Below are 18,695 nucleotides of genomic sequence, written 5' to 3'. Positions count from 1 at the left end.
GTCTTATGTGCAAGCTGTAAGCTGAGCATGACTTTCTGAAAGGGATTTTCAAGCTGCATTCTTCAAACAAAATGACAGCAGTTGGCCAAAAGACTTTCTAAAAATTCATTATGAATGAACTAGGAGGGGCAGGGTTTTTGTGTGAGATATCATTGAAATGTGATGAAGATTTAGAGACAGTTTACCATAAGGGATGAAGTTTTAGAAATGTAACAGTGTGCCAGTAATAATATAACTAGAGGAAGGTAAAATGTTTCCATGCATTTCCATTATAATGTATAAATATATATGTATATTTATAATGTGTACCAGAAATAATGCTCTGATATTCTTTATTCTTTTTATTTTTTATATATATATTCCAAAATATGTACATTGTGTTAGACTGCAGCAAACTGTAGGGAAAGGACAAGCATTGGGATGTCACACCTCCTGAGTACTAGCTTATGTGAATAAGTGCATGTTACATTAAAAGTTGGGAATGGGTAGGCACACCTGTGGATAGGTATTTAGTAGTATCAAAATGAGCTCATCTGTGCAGCAAGAAGCTGTGCCCAGAAAAGAGTTTCTTGTAACCAGCTGTGCTAGCAATGGCAGAATAGTAGATGTAGATTCATTTCAATATGAGTCAAGCTCTTGAGGCCATTGTGTAGGCAAAAGGTGAGTGCTTAGCGGGCCTTGCAGGTGTGACCTGTTAGGTACCTAAAGACTTAAGGGTTTCTTCCCCTTGCTTCTTCTCTTGCTTTCAGCCATTTCCTCTCATGAAATTTATATTCAGAGACAAACAAGTGCATCTGCATTTTCCCACTTCCCTGGAAATCCTTGTTGCTGGGCTGCTTCCAGCTGCTTCCCTTGGGAGCCCTGGCACCACTTCCAGGGGTGGCTGCCCACCATGCTGTGCTGCCCAGCCACACATTTACAGGGGGTGATAGCCATTGTATGGCATATCCACAAACATTTTATTTATGTACCTGTATTTACAGATAATGCATGTATATTATACAGCTCTGGTATATATCACATATTTTTAATTGATAACTGTGTACTTTTATTTATAAAAGTAATATTTTTTTTTATTCTCACAATTCAGAGAAGACTATTAGCAGTGATTATCAAATCTCTTCTTTATTATCGAGGGTGTAGTCAAGACTGAAGTGATGTAACAGGCTGAATTCCACAACTCTTGGCATGTGCAGAGGTACTCGTGGGGAAATCAGAGCCTCTGTGCAGTTGTCAGTGCAGCTAATGCCAGCAAGTTACGTGACACGAGCATTCAAAATGCAGAAAGTGGACACCTGGGCTGAGAGGCAGGCTGGCTGAAGGTGGCTGGTAAAAGCGACGTTGGCAGCAGACCAGATCTGTTGCTTCTACCTGTCCATCTGTTACGTGCACTGAGAGCTCAAAATGATGGGAAACCTGCAGGTTCTTCCTTTTTCCACGCTGCATAGGAAAGGGAAGAAAATCCACAATGTAGAAAACAAAAGACAGAAGTAACAGCACACAAAACTGAGTGAGCTGTGCTTTGTAGCCAGAATGTTTTCTGATATTTCTGTGTTATTTTACTTTCACATACAGGTATGTGGGCTCTGCTTTGAGAGGAAAGGTCATTGCAAGGATGCGTGCTGGTTGTATAATATTTTATGATACAAATTTAAACATAGATCAGTATTTTCAAAAGAGAGTGAAAGGATATTGTCCATTGCTGTGTACGTTTATTGTTCTTTAGGGCTGTCAGGCCGCTTGCTTTGCAGAATTATCTAACCAGACTAACAAACACAGTGTCTTCAGGGAAAACAGCAATACTAAGTCATCTTGAAGTGCTCTCCAAAGCCAGCTTTTATTCACAGATGCTAGCTCTGTTTGTGAGTCCTTGCAGCTTGTCTGTTCGGCCAACATTCCATTCCCCCCTTCTCCCCTCCCCAAATTCTCTGCTCTAGTTGTGGACATCTTTCTCTTCCATGCTGTCTTCAGCTATTTCTCCTGCCGGCTGACAAGCCTATAAATTATTGCATGTAGTAGGCAGTTATTGCAGTACACGTCCAAAAGCACAGAATGCTGTCTGGGGAATTTTGGACATTCTGTACAAGTATTTGTAAACTTTTTTATTTCTGCAGAAATGTAAGTAATACATGAATACCAGCTGAACAAAAGCCTTTCAGAGAGCACTGATGTTCAGATGCACAGATACACTTATCCCTCCTCCTGAAATAAGGGAAGGATGGGGTTCCCTCTATATTTATTTCTCTGTATTTCATTAACAACTCAAGGACTGTCTATTTCAAATGTCTTCTGTACTGGAACCTTTTTAATGGAAGAGGAGTGATAGCTAGATTCCAGCAATATAATGAATTTCCATTATTTGAATAACAGCAAATAATTTCAAGTCCGAGGAGTTGGAACTGGGACAATACAGAATAATAAATACTATAGACAAAAACAAATGGAGAACACAGTAAAGTTAACATTAACAGAACTTTGTGTGTATGTGATCTTTGAAGCTTTATTTGTCTTCTGGAATTGTTGTATCTGAAGGCTACTCAATGAAGTTTGTGAAGAAGTGGAGTCCAAACAGGATTTGCACACATCAGTCCCAAGCACCTGTTAGTTTTCCCCCCTCAAATACAGGCTGAAACGAAGTTAGCTGGCTCTGCTTACCTGGAGCAGTGTAATGGGCTGACATTAGCTGCAGCCTGTGGTTTGATGGGCTATCGCTTCCGTCAGTAAGTTTAATTGCCAGCAAATGGCTAAATAGGAGGCTTAGGGTGAATGTTACATCTGTCTGCCACGTTAGTGGTAAGAGGAATTCTGGCGCCGTTTCAGGGTCACTATTTGTATCTGTCTATCAGAGGTAGAATACAGCATTTTCTCTCAGTTTCTGTATAGCATTTCTGCCAATTGTTTGGCTCCATTAAGTGTGCAGGGGAAATAAAAGCCTGAATGACCAAGTCACAAGGGGGTATGGATAGACCCTTTCTTTGTCCACACTCAGAACATTGCATTAGGTCTCATTATCCATTTATAATAAGTGACCTTTGCCCTCTGGGTCATTGAAAAATACTCAGTGTGCTTTTTAGCACAGAGTACCTCTGTCAGCAGACGGGCAGAACAATGAAACGTCTGGCAGGCTGCTTGGAGGGCTGTACTTTGCAGGTTTTCTTAACTATGCAGTTTGATGCCAAAACACAGAACCTAAATCTGTTTTAGTCTCCAAAAAGTATAAAATTCTTGTGATGAAGAGCTTTCAAAAATACTGCACGTAGGTATCTTTTATGCTTGGTTCCACTTGTAATATTATTAAAGGATTTTAGAGTTATATTCAGAGCTGTTGAGGAAGGAACAAGGAACCATTGTTTGAAGAAATATTTTGTACAACAAGTGTCCAAGACCTTTATCCCAAGGGTATTTGTAAGTGGATTAGCACAGCTGTTTCATTGCTTTGAGGTCATCAGTGACATCTGCTGCAAAAACCTGGATCAGAGCATGCAGTTCTCATCTACCTGAGTGCTTCAGTGCAGCCATGGCTGGCGTGGAGAGGTGAGGGAGTGGGTAGCGAGAGATCTGAGCCCTTCTGTAAGTTTGTAGCTTGAAAGTGAACTTGCATTTTAAGCTTCACAGCCTGCCGGTCTGCAGGAAGCATCAGCATGCTGCTCCTATAACTGTTTCAAGCTTTTTGCAGTTGGTCCTTGTAAAAATAATAAGTCATGAGAACCTCCTTGGCTTCTTCTGGAGCAGATTTCAGACTTTTTTCATGTCTGAATTTATACAGACACGTGCATGATGCGTAACGGAATTGCAGTGGCTTTGAATTCCAGCAGAAAGTGTTACATCCTCGTTTCATACTTCCCTTTCCCTTTCTTCCTTCCTTACTCCCCTTTGAATTTCATCGCTGAAAGGTGTTGTGGGCCATAGTTCAGATATCTGACACATGAATGATTAACATGTTAACGAACCAAACCTTGAAATCAGAGCAAAAACTCATCCCACAAGATAACGAATGAATTACAATTTCTGTCCTTTGGCTCTGGAAAGGGCACCTTCATATTCCTGGCAAGAGTTTTGGCTCATCAGGACCAATTTTGTGGAGACAACCTGCAGTTGTCAGAAGCAGGCCAGTGACAAGAATTAATATATTAACTGGTATGCAGTACTCTTTGACAAATTGCTTACTAAATACATCAAAATTGATTGGACATTCTGTGTTTAAATTGACAAATGACTGCATTAGGGGAAGGAGGGAAATCCATTAATTACAGCTGCCCTCAACCGTAGGAAATGTAATCGTATAAATATAGATTTTGTTAAAACAAAAGTCTCTACTTTACTGTAGCGTTGCTGGTAAGTGTACTTGCACCTCTACGCTATTAAACTTCCAATAGGAGGTTCTGAAGACAGATCCTTGCAACTGGCTTCTAAAGAATCAAGGACCGTTTCTGTTTTTTTTATCCCACTCTGACCACTTCTGGAAATTGTGATTCCAGAAAAATGGACGTCTCGCTGAGGCTTCTGCTTTCTCAATAACTGTTTAATCTAAATGCTAGGTAATTTGTATTTCAATTTTAGAACTTGGGACAGGACTTTGTATTTTTGTTCTTCATTCCTGTTTTGCTCTCCAAGTAATATTTGCATGGCAGTTACTTATTTCTGAGTAAGAATTTTCACTTGAGTTGGGCCTGAAGATATAAACAGTTTTATAGACTTCATTAAGGGATTCTTGAAAAGATTAGGGTCTGTATTTATAGATGCCTTTGACTTTTGGCTGTTACTACAGATTTTCATTTCTGGACCAACTGTTGTACATATTTAGCATTTTATTGAAAATGGCTTTCACTAGAAGTCAGACTTAATAACTGCTTCTTGTCTTCAAAGGAAGGGGTTAAGCTCTCTTCACTGTTTGTTTGGGATAAATGATAACAAGATTTATACCGATAGTCTGAACACTGACATCATGTTTGCACTTCCTGCTCCCTTGAATGAAAGCTACGCACCCCGAGCGAGACTTTTGTCTCTAAGCAACATTGTGGTTCTTTATTGCCTATTTTATATTCCTGCTATACATTCCATTGATGGAAATAAAAATTCCATACATACAACTAGTGAGTATAGCACAGAGGAAAGCAGGACTCGCAGTGAGAGCAGAGAGTATTAAGTAACTGTGAATGTGTGCTGTGAAGACAGAGCCCATGAAGAGCAAGTCATGGTACATGTAATCCCACCCAACCTGGAGCCATTTGAGTGCACTGGGCAGGTACCAGGAGGATCTGGTCGTTCTGCTCCACAAGGCTTCTTCTGTGCACAGCAGAGCACGTGGTGCGGTCTGGGAATAGGCTAATGAACTGGGGCTGATAATTATGTTCAGTGTTCTACTGCTTCTCAGCCTTCTATTTTTTTCTTGTACTCTTTTGCATGGATGGTTTTAATAGTGAATTTAAGATGAAAGAATACATATTTTGGTACGTACCACACTCTGCATGAGCTGCTGTAGCTGTACGTACCGTGTGCTCTGTGGCAAGAGCCGTATCTTGCTATGCGTATGTTCAATGTCTGTCACAATGCAGCTCAGTTTCAAATAATAAAACTGATCAAAACCAGAGCCTGTTCTGTAACAACAATTACGCTATCATACAGTTACGAGGTGTTCAAAGCCTTTTTGCTGTGTTTCTGAGACATCTCTGCATGCGGCGGTCAGAGGCAGTCGGGCTCAGAGCGGAGCTGGCTGGGCTGCTTTCACTCTGGCCATGCTGGGGGTGGGCAAAGCCCACTTGAGTGTGAGCCCTGCAGAGGGTTGGGACAAGCAGCGGTGCATTAACATTCTGAACTGCCAAATTTCTGTCCGCTGATCGTACGAACACTGCCTCAACAATGTACCTGTACACCAGGGATGATGGGCTTTCCTCAAAATCGTGTCAATTGAGTGTTCTGGGCTTAAATCTGCAGCTGCAGCACCGGGGGAGTACACACAATTGAAGGAAAGGCAGAGGTAGAGATGGGCTTTGCAGAAGTAAGGACAGCCGGCAGGGAGTCAGCAAGGAAGGCTCCTGTCTGCACTGAGCTGACGTGCAGGCAGCGATTTGGAAGCCTGAGTGATCATGGGCTCTGTTTGCTCTGAATGACTCCACCAGGAAGAGTACTGCAGTAACCCTGGGGTGGTTGTTATACTTAAAGATGGGAAACAGCGTTATGTTGTTTTGTGTATTTTGTGTACAACCAGCACACGGCTGACATTTCACGTACTTACTGCCGTACATATGTTTAACTTTATTATCCAGATGGGAAATTTTTTATATATATATATAATTCATTTATTTATGTTTTCTGGATTCTCAGTTTGCCATTATTATTCCTTCTGCTTGAAATTACCTCTAGTTAGTGTATCCTTCTCATTAAGTTCTATTTTGTTATTGCCATGTAATAAATGAATTCAACATACTTCTAAAAGGAACTTCCTGGATCTGTACACTAGTAGTTTCAAAGGAGTTGTTCAAATGTTCTTTAAAAATCCAGATCTTTGCAGAATGATTTTTAACTCCTTTGAATTTTGTAGATGATTTTTAATATAGATACAGGAAACCACATTTCAGAATTTCAGAAAACTATTTCTTAATTGGTTATTGTATTATTGTGACTGATGTATTCTCTCCAGCTATCACATGAAAACTCTAAGAGATCTTAATAAGTGTTTTATGGCTATAATTAAAAAAAAAAAAGACAAGTGAAACTATTTGCAAGAGCACATTTATCTTAGAGAGTTCTTATACGGTTTACCCTCAATGTTTTCAAGAGTTTAGAAGCTAACAGAGGGAGTTCTTGCAGTGGCAGCGCCGTGTTTCCTTAAGCAGTCACAGCTAACAAGGGAACTTGTGCCCACCTCTCTGGTATTTCCTACTCTTCCCGCTGCATTTTAACAACTTTATAAACATTTCTAAGAACAGGTTTTATTTTCGTGATGTCCAATTTTTTAAAATCAGGATTTCTACTTTCATGTTATTGGATTACTGAACAGGTATACCATCCCTCGTTTTCTCCTGTGAGTATTTGGTTTTGCTGGCAGTAGTCGCCGACAGTGAAAACAGAATTTTCAGGTTTGCTTCTTACATTACAAGGCGTAACAGATTGCAAGCTAATCTGTGTCACCTTCCTGCTCCAAAAAAAGATGTTTCTAATGAAATTGCAGTTCATGGTGTTTCCTAAGGGGAAGCGAAGTTTCCCTAAAACTAACCTGTACTTCCTGCTCCCCACAGGAAACAGGATTAAGTGGTAAAGGGAAGCAAATTTAATTTCTGACTGAGCATTGGATTGATTGGGGTAAACAGGAACTGGGTAGATACCATTTCATGGGGAGCTGCATCACTGCACACGAACAGCGTGCTGAAGCCTGATATGTTCTTCAGCTGCAGTCGCTGTTTGTGAAACAGTATTGGCAGGCAGATAAAAATGAATTCGGTAAGGTGTTTTGGGGGCTGCCAATCTGTGTTAATTTTTTGATGCATATGTATACCTGTGTAGGACTTCATCAGATTAGCCAGGACTTGCCCGTCTTGATCCGTGTTTTATATACTAAATGCTGGAAACAGCACTGTGTATAGGAATTAAAATACTTTCAGATGTGTACAAACAACAATAATGAACAAGGGCACATGCTGAAACAGTTCTTTACTATTCTTACATGGTCATCTGGAACTTCTTAGAGAGGAGTCCATCAACACGGAGGGGTCAGTTTTCAAAGCAGTGTACAGGGATTTAGCCGCGCGACTCCTATTGACGTTAATGGGAGTCAAACGGGTAAATCCCCACGCACCGCTTTGAAAATTTACTACTAAGCCTCTTGACTTCTCACTACATACTTTGATTGTAACAGTAATCCATGGTTAACATAATTTTCCCGACAATAATGTCAAACATACTTTTGAAGTCAGTGAATTATAGAAATAGTTACCTCTTCCATAATTCCTTAAAGATGGCCATCAGATGGATTTCACCACAGGTTCATGCAGTCGAAAATATTTTTTAGCTCGGGAAAGAATATATGTGTTATCCTTAGGTACAGAGCTGATAGTCTGCTCATAGTCTCAGTATTCGAAGTGTTGAACGGCCTTAAGGTACTCCATCCTGAGTGTTGGGTTCCAGCTCTGCCCAGACTTAAATGCTCACTACATGACTGCTTTCCGACGGGATCACTGGGAGAGGAAGTTGGAACTTTAGCACAGAGAACATTTACCTGATTGCAGTGCAACCAAGATAACTGTGAAGCCTGAGTACCCAACCAGTACTGTTAGGGAAAACAAAACGTAGCTGTTGACTGTCAGACCAGTGTAAGGTAAGGAGCAAGTAGAGCAGTCAGCCAGGCTGGGGTAAATCGAAGGAGAATTCATATCCTGCTTAGGGTCCTGGCTATTCCTGTAAGATTAAAGTTCTGATACAGAGAAAGGATGGTCTATAAAGCACCCAGTAAACTGGAGTCAATATACAAATAACGAATAAATCTGTAAGTCAATTGGTGTTATGAAATAACTCCTGGACTGGGTAAAATCCTGGTTTATGGATTTTTTAACGTGTAATTTTATGATGTTTGTGCATATAAGAATCTCAGAAACAGTCGTAACATGAGAAAAACTGAGTGGGAAGAAGCTTTGGGTAGAAGAGGATATTTTAATTTGCATGGAATGCTTCTGCAGAAGGCTACATGCTAAAAAATGCATTAAAAACGAACATCAATCACTAACGTACAGCCACGAGTAAAAGTACATAGAGTCTACCACCGAGCTCAGAACAGTTTGTTTTAAATGTGACTATACAAATTCTGTTTGAAAGGAAAACTTGGTATTTGCTTTACCGTCCAAGGTAGAACAGAGGTAGAGCCAGCAGTCAGATCGGCGCTGGAAGGGAAAGCAGAGGAGAGTGCCTGCAGTGAGATTGGATTAGCAGTTGTTAGACTAGAAGTGCAGGCCCTCAGTGACATGAGTCACGTGGGTGTGGGACACCGCATCCCGCCTCTGGTGGGAGTGAGATCGCATTGTCAGATGGAGAAAAGTGGGACCTGCTGGTTTTGGGGTGGCAGCACGCAGACCTGCATCATATTCTGCTTGTCACACTTGTCGCCTGGTGTCAACAGGGCAGCAGTAGTTGCAGCAGTGTGAAGCTGGTCATTCAGATTGTGGCGTTTAAGAGTAGTCCTGAAGCTTGTTGTCAAGAATGTGATTACTGCGTTTCTCTCAACCACCTCTGATCATTTTAGTTATAACTTAGGAATCACAGGAAAAACATCAAAGTCAGATGATAGCATGTGATTCATATGACATCAGTGGTCTGTAATCTGTCGTCTGTATACCTGTTTCCCTTGGACATCGCTACAGCCTGCATGTAGATGAAGGACAGACTTTGGATTTGATGAACTGGTTAAGAGCACACTGTGTCTGTGCCTACTAGGTTTTACAATCTTATTTCAAACGATAAATTTTGTGTATTCAATTGAGAAAAAGAAAAGCTTTCTGGGTGTCTGCACACGTGTATGGCAGGCAGCACAGAACAGTCTTTATAGTCTGCAAATGCCTTTGTTTGCTCTTAATTTGGACAAACTTACGTCCCTTAGAAAACAGCACATTGGGAATTTCATATATAACTCAATTAAATTGAATTGTCTAAAGTTTATTTATATAAATGAGAAAATTAAAACTTTTTGGTTCAGAAAGTACACAGAACTAAGTAAAACTGATGATTTATTGTTCACAAATCAAAACCATAAGTGTTGCACACCAATTGAGCTGTAGTGTTTCTTTGTTCCAACACTTCTTTGCTGCTGAAAGATGTCAATTTATAATGTTTGAATGAATAAAGATTTGTCTTTGGTCTAGGTATTTATCATATAATTATCCCATCTATGAACAAAAGCAGCGTTTGTTAATTCCAGTATTTGCCAAGCATATGGATTTCTCTAGGTCTTGCTCACACATCAAAAATGCCTATGCAAGTTATTCCCAAGTTTAATATAAATTGTCTGTTTTCTAATTTATCAGTAATGGTAAAGTTTCAAAACATTTTTTTCTGTATTAATCATAGAGCTGTGTGAATAGGGCCCTGGAGTTTCAGAGGACACTTTGTTTTGGCTCGTGAAGCGTTTCTCTCCACAGTCATTTCTGTGCAGTTAACGCACAAACTCCAAAATTTGACCCTTGCCTTTAGTGATCTTCAGCGTGGTAGTAAGATTAATCTTGCAAATGCAGAGAACGGAGTCTGAGGATTTATTTTTTTATTTTACCTTAGAGCACTGATAACCACCTGCAGCTTTTATTTGGGGGATGAAAATGAGAGGGCCATGTTCAGGTCAAGAAAGAAGATGAAGAACAATAATTTCCACTCCAGTTCTGATTTTCCTTAGTTGAAGGTTCAGTAGAGCCAGTCGGGAAAAGAGATAAGAATATATTCCAGATTTAGAGCTGGTGTAGATCAGTGTCATTGTAAGGAGGATGGAGTTTCAGGTCCCTAACAGTACTTCCGAGCAGCTCAAAGGTGGTTTTGCCTCTTACCAAACGTTTATGGCAAAGCTCTGATTTCTGCTGTGGGTAGCGCTCCAGTTTTTAAAGCATGACCTTGAAAGCATGCCAGCATGCTTATGTTTTCTGTGGTTATGAGTAAGCCTTAGAAAATCATGTTCTGCTCTACTGCTTAAATAAGAACTACATGTTTTAATTCTCACCTTAGATTTCTAATAAATGCTCACTTTTGTTGTATTTTTCTTCAGTCTGCAGATATTTGTAAAAATTCCTGAATCTTTGTGCATTTTTAAAGTGAACTGAGTTGTATTCTGACATTTGGCATATGTGTGTTCCAGATGATGGAGTAAGTATAGCAAGAAGTTAAAAGCTGGCATAACTCAGACCCTAGATTGGATTGGATTACTGGCACCTGAAATTGCCAGCAAAATATCTCTGGAGGAAGGATTTGCTCTTTACCCACGTGTGTGACACGATGTGTTCCCAAAGAAAGAAGAAGGACAAATGTGAAATTAAAAACACGGCTTAATACAAAGGTTTTGAATTATTGTGAACATTATAGAGAGATTCTCTAAAAACTCAAAAGCTGTGCGGTACAGTGTAGGAATAGCAGCACTGATGTGTGTGGAGCTGTTGTAGTCTCCAGTTGGAACTCAGACTCAAAGATTTAGGCAGGAAGATATTGCGTTACTTTTCAGCTGAAGCTCCTGGAAATGTCCCCCCAACCGTGACTTGTCCTGGAACTGAATGGTTGATAACGATACAAGATGTGTGTGACCCAGAAACACAGAAAGAATCTCTTACATTTTTAGGTCGTGTTTGCTTCTATAAATTCAAGACCATTTTTAACCTGGAAAAAAAAGAAGTCTGTATGTATATCTGTAATAAAGAGCACAGCCATGGCAAATCTCCAGTGAGGATCACTTGTCTTATGAGTCCATGTCTCAGAAAGTGCTGCTTGCTCCACATGGGCAGTGGGAGTAATGCGTGCTTTGCCTGTGGTGAGGCCGGGCCCGTCATTACAGGATCCTGCTATCGAAACCAGACTCTCTTTAAATGCCTGCTTTTGTGATAGGTGTGGCACATAAATGCTATTTTATTAAATAGCAAAATAAATTATTGAGGTTTGACCTCAGCTGAGGCTTTATCACTGTTGCCCCGCTGGTGAACTCGGAGGCAGAGCCGTCCTGTGGAATTCCGCATGTCGTCACTTCTTGGTGGAAAGAGTTAATGCTGTGTCTGAGTTGCACTGAGACGTGCGTTCCTGCCTACGCAGGGCCAAGCAGTGCTGTGCTTCCGCAGGGAAAGGCGGGAGTGGAAAACCAAACCTGTTGTTCGATTTGAACAGTTTCTTTTTTACTCTGAAGCAGTCTTGGACTGCCCTGAAGCGCGGCTTGCCCTGAGGGGAGGAACGCACCCACAGCGCTGTGCTGCTGCGCCCTGCACTGCACTTGGCAGGTGAGGCGTTGCCCCTTGGACAGAAAGAACGAAAAAATTCACAGCAGTCCATAAAGTTCCCGTTGGTTGGAAAGCAGAAACATCTGCTAGAGACCTGAAGTTTGTTAGCAGAGCTCCATAAGGGAAGGCTGCAGCTGGCTGGCTGTGCCCTTGGAAGCAGGCAGCTCTGCAGGCTGCTGTGGGGAGATTTGGGGCCACAGCAGAATGCGTCAAAACAATGGCAAGGAATTAGAATGGTCATTATGGTTGTGTGTTTAGATGTGTGCTATGAACCGCCAGCTGTTTGTGGTCCAGGATGGTACCTGTGTTTTCTTAATACCACACATGATACAGGACAGACGGACCCATCCGTAAGTCATGGAATTACAGGACAGGGCCAGCATTGCTTTGTAATTGGGGTTCTCAAAACTCAGTTTTAAGAAATCAGAATCACGCTCAGATGATGCTGATATAAAAACACTGGTTCTAATTCCTGTCCACTCTCTAATGTGCTTGGGGATCATCCCATGGCAGCATGAAGCTGTCCCTCCATAACCACAGACTGCAGCCCCCTGCGCTCAGCCCTGCCTGCTGTCCTGTGCCACACACGGCTCTCCCACACAGCAAGTCCTTAAGGCCACACAGTGCCTCCACCACAGACTGCGAGCTTTGCTGGTGTGCCTGAAGGACTCAAGGACTGTGAATCGTGAAATATTTGTCTTTGCAATATTGACTCTCTCTTGTTTGCAGAAGTGTTTTCCCCGAAGTTGTATGTATAAATGGTGATGGCTTTCAAGGTGCTTTTGTATGTTGTATGGTCCACAGAGCTGAACATTTAAAGGTAATTTTTTCCATTTTCTCATTTTCTAGTGGTTCCACCAGGGAGCCCTGGGCCTATCACTCGACATGAGTCCTATGACAGCTTGGCATCCGACCACAGCGGGCAGGAGGATGAGGAGTGGCTGTCACAGGTACGTTCTGGAGAGTTCCGCTGCAGGAACCAAACAGTGCTCATCTCCACTAGGAGGAAAACTCACAGTTTCACTTCAGAATTGAAAATAAACTGACAGCATACCCTGGCTGTTACCATGTTTAAAATGTAAGTCGTGAATAATATTCTGAGAACTAGATCCTGTTAAAAGTAAAAGTCTTGACAGGAAAAAAGAAATAATGTATGCTTTGGCTTTACCAAAGCAATTCTAGAATACCTGATACATGAATTTCATTCTGATGAAGCAGGTGAGTTTCCTTCTGTTTAAGAACAACAGTATTATGGGAGTGATGCATTAAATATGTTACTGGGGTATGTAACATTGTTTAATGAATATGAAATATTTGTAGATGTGATTTGCTTCTCCCACTAGAGAATAAATCACACACATTTTCCTATAAGAAGAAGTTGGGTTTCCACACTTGCCCTTCAGGGTGTTGCATTCAATGGCAAATCTAGTCTTGTGAATCCACTCACCTGGTCCAGGTTTTCAAATGTACCATCTAACTTACCTGCTTAGGCTGTCTCTAATTTGCCAAGGCATAATGATGGTAAAGCTGCCACATGGCTGCATGCAGTGGGAGTTCTGTCACTGTGCTCATTGGGTCCAAGATTCCGTCTGTAGTTTTACTTATTACCTGGTAAAGCCTCTCCAGTACTGTTTAGATAGTTGTGTTTACATTACTATTTTGGTGACTTTCCAGTGTATAGTGAGAAAAAGTAAACAAGCCTACATGATGGGCGTTAGCTTGTTACTATTTCTTGGAAAGTAGGGAAGTCAAAGAAATTTAAGAATGCTCAAACTTCATCACATCCATCCCTCTACTAACTAAATATATTTATAATAAAAAATGGGAAGTGACATCACTCAGAGCACGTATAATTTGGAGATTGCTTCAGGAATGTGAAATTTTTGCTAAGTGACACGAGCAGTGATACCTATTTTGAGCATGAAGGTGCGAGCGTTCTCTAAGCAAGCCACTTTAGATTAAGCCTAAAGTGTAAGTATGTTTTTCAAAATTAAAGTGTTGTTATCAACAATAACAGCATGCAGTGAAAAAACACTGCCCTTCACTTCAACTTTTCAATTAGAACAGTGGGTAATGTGTGCTGTCAGTGTGAAGTAGATACAATATGTTTGTCCTGCACACAACAGGAGAGTGAATAGGAACATCTGGCCATAGCCTCAGTAAAATTGCAAAGGCATCTGTTTACCTCTCGGCTCTGTGACACTGATGGTTTCAAGCTTAAAATATACAGATTACTTTATCTGTGGCCTAATTTACACTGCTACATAAAAGCTACTTGACTCAGAAACATCTACAGTCAATCTGAGTTACGCTAGGATAAATGCAGGGATGGAAATAGTGCTAAATAGGCTGTGCATTTGTCGTCTTCTATTAGCAGAGAACTTAGAGCAACATTATCCAGTGTTTAAAATTCCTTCTTAAAGAATTAGAGTCAGTAGTACGTGTATGCGTGCACAAATAAAACCCTAAGATACATATCTGTGTCACATAGATAGAAAAATATATTGGGTTTCCTTGCTATATTGCATTCCTATCGTGGAGCTGATATTTATGTTATTTTAACATAAAAGTATAGGAAGTTTGCAGTCTATTTTTGTCATCGTAAAAACATGAGTTCAGCAGAGCTTAATATGTTCGTTTCATATTGCCTGCTTCTGATCTTTAAAGGCAGATTCTTTATTCAGTTGTTACTGAGGACTGATGCTTTGTTTGCCCCTCTGATTACAAGGCCCAATTCTGATCGCATACATTTTCAACAGCATTACCATCTCAGTTTCCACAGTTGTTCACACTCCTGTAGTTGGCTTCTTCTGGAGCCTGCAAAAATTGATACTCAGCAGTTTATATTAATAACACAGGAAGACATTTTTCAAAATATTTTGAATGCTTCATTTACTAGAATAATTTGTTTTCTCATCTTCATATCTAGACTGGAGACAAGATTACTGTTTGTTAGATGTACCTCCTGTATTCTCTGTGCCTCTTGGAAGTAGGGATGGAGCTGTGATGCTCTGTGTGTATATCCACACACAAACATGCCCACAGATACATATCTCGGATACACCTACCATATAATGGATGTGTGGTTGTTCAGTACAAACAATCACCCCTGCCTCTGTCTTAATTCTGAGAATTCATTTAAATGAAGGTGTGTATGTAACTGTCCTTCTAAACTCAGTAGCTGCACACACACATCTGTACTGCATCTGCACAGAAATGAACTTGACCTGAGGTGCTCAGTGTCTCACAGGGCGCGTCACATTGCTCTCTGTCACCAACCTTACTGCTTTCCAGCAAGATGGTCTCTGCCAGTGCTATCCTCAGTATGCCAACACTAATTATGAGCTTTGGTTTGACATATAGTTCACACTGTATGCTTGTGAAGCAGTGCTGTTTAGAGTGTGAACTTTGAGAAAGCAGCCGGAACAAAGCTGGAACAGCTTGTTTTTAGAAAGTGCATCCCTTGTCCAGGTCAGGATTGAAGTGACTGACAAGAATATTTGGGGAATGCAGACTTTCAGTTCTTCCGTGCACTCCACATGGATGCTGTCAGAAATGTGTTCCCCCACGTGCTGCCACAGCACTGGATGTTTAGTGGTCGTGCTACAGCATCTATTTGGTGTGAGCCGTCCCCTCTGTTCCCACAGGTTGAGATAGTGACTCACACTGGGCCCCACCGGCGCCTCTGGATGGGCCCTCAGTTCCAGTTTAAAACCATCCACCCCTCAGGCCAAACCACTGTCATCTCATCCAGCTCCTCAGTGCTGCAGTCACACGGTCCCAGCGACACCCCGCAGCCGCTTCTGGACTTCGATACAGATGATCTCGATCTCAACAGTCTCAGGTAAAAATGAAATGAATTGGCAAGCTGTTTCACATTTGTTGTGTGAATCACTTATCTTATGCTTAAATGAGGCCATCTGTATAGAACACATAGTGCTTTTCATCAAGCTTGTCCAGATGAAAGTCTAAGAAGTGTATGACAGCAGCAATAAAGGTTCATCCAGGTCAAACAGCTTAGATTCACTTTTGCCACTTCTTGTGTAAATTACAGTGAAAGATAATGCAGGGTCTGGTGGCCTTGCTCAGCATCGTCTTGGCTTTGCAGTTTCTGCATTGCTTAAAAAATAAAGTCTCTCAGTTACGCCATAGGTCTAGGTGCTGACTAGATGAAGCAGTCAGAGTGTTGGAACAGAAAGGGAGCTCTGGAATATTTTTCCCTTTCTGCCCTTTGTTGTTTGTTTTGTTTTGTTTTCTTCCTTTCTTGTCATTGTTTTTCATATATTTATTTAGTCTTTCTCCTGAAACTGAGAGAGGGCAGCTTAGGAGGGGGAGGCTTTTTGTGGATTTATAATCATGGATGTAGCAATTTTGTAGAAGTGCTTTGTGCACCATGTTTCTGTGTCTCATCCAGTAACTCAAGATTTAACAAGTTTCCATGCTTCTGAATCTGCAAGTGGTTGAAGGTGGGTAGAGTGGACCTGGACTGTTTGGGACTTTGTTTGAAGCTCTTGTAGGTAAAACATGAGAAATGGGTGATATGAGCAATCCCACTAAAACTGGGTAGGTTGTCCTTGAACTAAAAGCACGTGATTTTGAAATCTGTGTTTTTTCCTTGCGTACACGTAACTCCCACAAGTAAGGGTAGAAATGTCACATGTGCTATTAAATGATTTTTAATTGTTGTCTATATGCAAACACATGCAGAAAGAGAGTAGAGATTAAAACAAAATGAACACGTATGTATTCACATATACATACTACTAAAGGAGTAGGCAGTTACGAATGTGTCTCTTGTCCTGAACTGCTGAAGAAATTGGTTGTTCAGGAGGGCCTGGAGGAACTGTAAGCAGTTCAGAGCAGTTGGGTGTTTTTGTGGGGAGGCAGCTAACATCTGAGATGTAGTGGAGGGGCACTCACTCAGTGTACCATCTTAACCTGTCTGTGGATGGATCGTCCATGCTTTGGCTTCTGAAAGCAAAGTAAAATGCCAGCAGGGCAGCTGATTTGAAAATAAATAGTTGCTCAATTGCTTGTTTGTTTTTGGCTTGTGATTTAATTACAGCCCATGTGAGCACTGATTTGATACAGGTGGTGACTGTAACTTATCATTTAGGATTCAGCCGGTTCGTTCGGAACCTGTTAGCATGCCTGGCTCATCGCGTCCCGTTTCTGATCGCAGAGGAGTTTCAACAGTGATTGATGCAACTTCAGGTAAGAACATGTTGTTTTTCCTGTTTTCTGTGATGCTCGTGGCGTTCATCGATCTGGTCTTCTCTTTGGTAACACAGTCACTAACCAGTGCTGTACACTTGAAGGGTTATCACAGTTTCAGCTGCGCTAACTGGTAAGTGCTGTCTTACACAAATGTATCTCAAAGACTGTGATGACTTTTCCTCTTACCACTCATACCTGAAGTCACAGCATTGTCATAAAACACAAACACTATATTTACATTAAGCTAGAGAATGCTTAAAAATACCCAATCTAAAAAGCAGAACGTTTGCAAACACTGAGGCTGAAATGCTTTTATTAATGAATGCCTGAAGCATAGAATATTACAATTCAATCTCATTTATAAAATACATTTCATTGAAATGTAATCGTAAATGTAATTTATTTCTGTGAACAGTCAAGATAACATGGAAGTTTAACTGATGTTTGTCTGAGAGAGGCACATTTTCACTACTCTGCTTTGGAAGTGTGTGTGTAAATGTAATATTGCAGCGGTTCCATTAATATCAACACAGCAATGCACTATAAAGTTTTTTCTTTTTCATGGTGCTGGGATACAGTCTATATAAAGAAACAAAGACAACAGAGCTTTATATTCCAGTACAGCTGTATAGTGTCCGAAGGTTCCACACAGCAGGATTTTGTCAAATAAAATCTCTCACAAGTAGAATTATTAAACACACAGCATTAGTCAAACAGTCAAGTCAGAGAGGATTTTAATCTGTAGTGATTTGAAAATCCCCCGAGACTGCTGATTGGATTGAGGTTAAACTGTAAAAGGAGGCTGTAACACATACAGAAACTGATTTCTGAAGGTTGTTTTAAAGAGAGTTAAAATAAAAGCTCCCGTTCCAGACTCTGTTTGCCATACGTGTAAATTCTGAGTCCAAGATTCTGCATCGTTTGCCAAATTAATTTATTTGAGTATTACAGGATATTTCTTAGATCTGTTTATAACTGTGTTCAGTAATAACTACATTTATGTTGGATATTGAGAATTGTCATTATAAATTCCATTTTCAAGTATTGAGAGCTAGTTAAATTAATTCCCATTGAGCTTGGACGTCTGATGGTGGTTATTTAAAGGGAATTATATTTGTTTTAGTGTATGTGAACGTAATTTTGAAAGTTCTGATTTGCTGTGTAATCTGTGTGCATTACCCCTGGAAGCTCCAGTTACAGCAGTGCTTCTGTCTGTGTATCTGACACTTCAGATTCAGAGTGATTAATGACAAGGTTGTCCCTTGCTATCAGTGTGACTCTGCCAGGTGATACAGGTAGAGGCATCTGCATTATCAAGGTTGGCTTCTTTTGTATTTTTTTTTTTTCCTAAGTGTGAATGGAGCAGTGCAGTTCCCTGGAACAGGGATATGTATTAATTCTGAAACACAGCTATTCTGTAACAGTACCACATTCTAAAGCTGTTTTGTTCCAACAGCGCTGGAAACAATGAACCACGTTCGGACCATACTTCTGTGCTGAGCAGCCTTTGCTATAGAATAGATGGGGCCTTAA

General features: G+C 40.7%; 1 protein-coding gene across 17 annotated transcripts in view; it reads left to right on the top strand.

Annotated features, from left to right (window-relative positions):
- The window catches only part of BCAS3 (BCAS3 microtubule associated cell migration factor), a 301,052-nt gene that overhangs the window by 121,566 nt on the left and 160,791 nt on the right, over positions 1 to 18,695 (top strand). For 16 of the 17 annotated variants that reach the window (XM_085241072.1, XM_085241070.1, XM_085241068.1 and 13 more), the window contains 3 exons: positions 12,795 to 12,895; positions 15,593 to 15,789; positions 17,062 to 17,159. In XM_085241072.1, coding sequence (XP_085097198.1) covers positions 12,795 to 12,895; positions 15,593 to 15,789; positions 17,062 to 17,159 — 396 coding nt within the window. Of the gene's footprint in view, positions 1 to 12,794; positions 12,896 to 15,592; positions 15,790 to 17,061; positions 17,160 to 18,618; positions 18,678 to 18,695 lie in introns of those variants that run through there. The other variant, XM_031556454.2, reaches the window with a different exon arrangement.

The sequence above is a fragment of the Meleagris gallopavo genome, chromosome 21 (genome assembly GCF_905368555.1).
Source record: "Meleagris gallopavo chromosome 21, MGAL_WU_HG_1.1, whole genome shotgun sequence".
NCBI classification, from domain to species: Eukaryota; Metazoa; Chordata; class Aves; order Galliformes; family Phasianidae; genus Meleagris; species Meleagris gallopavo.
Note: the sequence above shows the minus strand (reverse complement) of the source record. Positions and strands in the feature narration are given on the sequence as shown.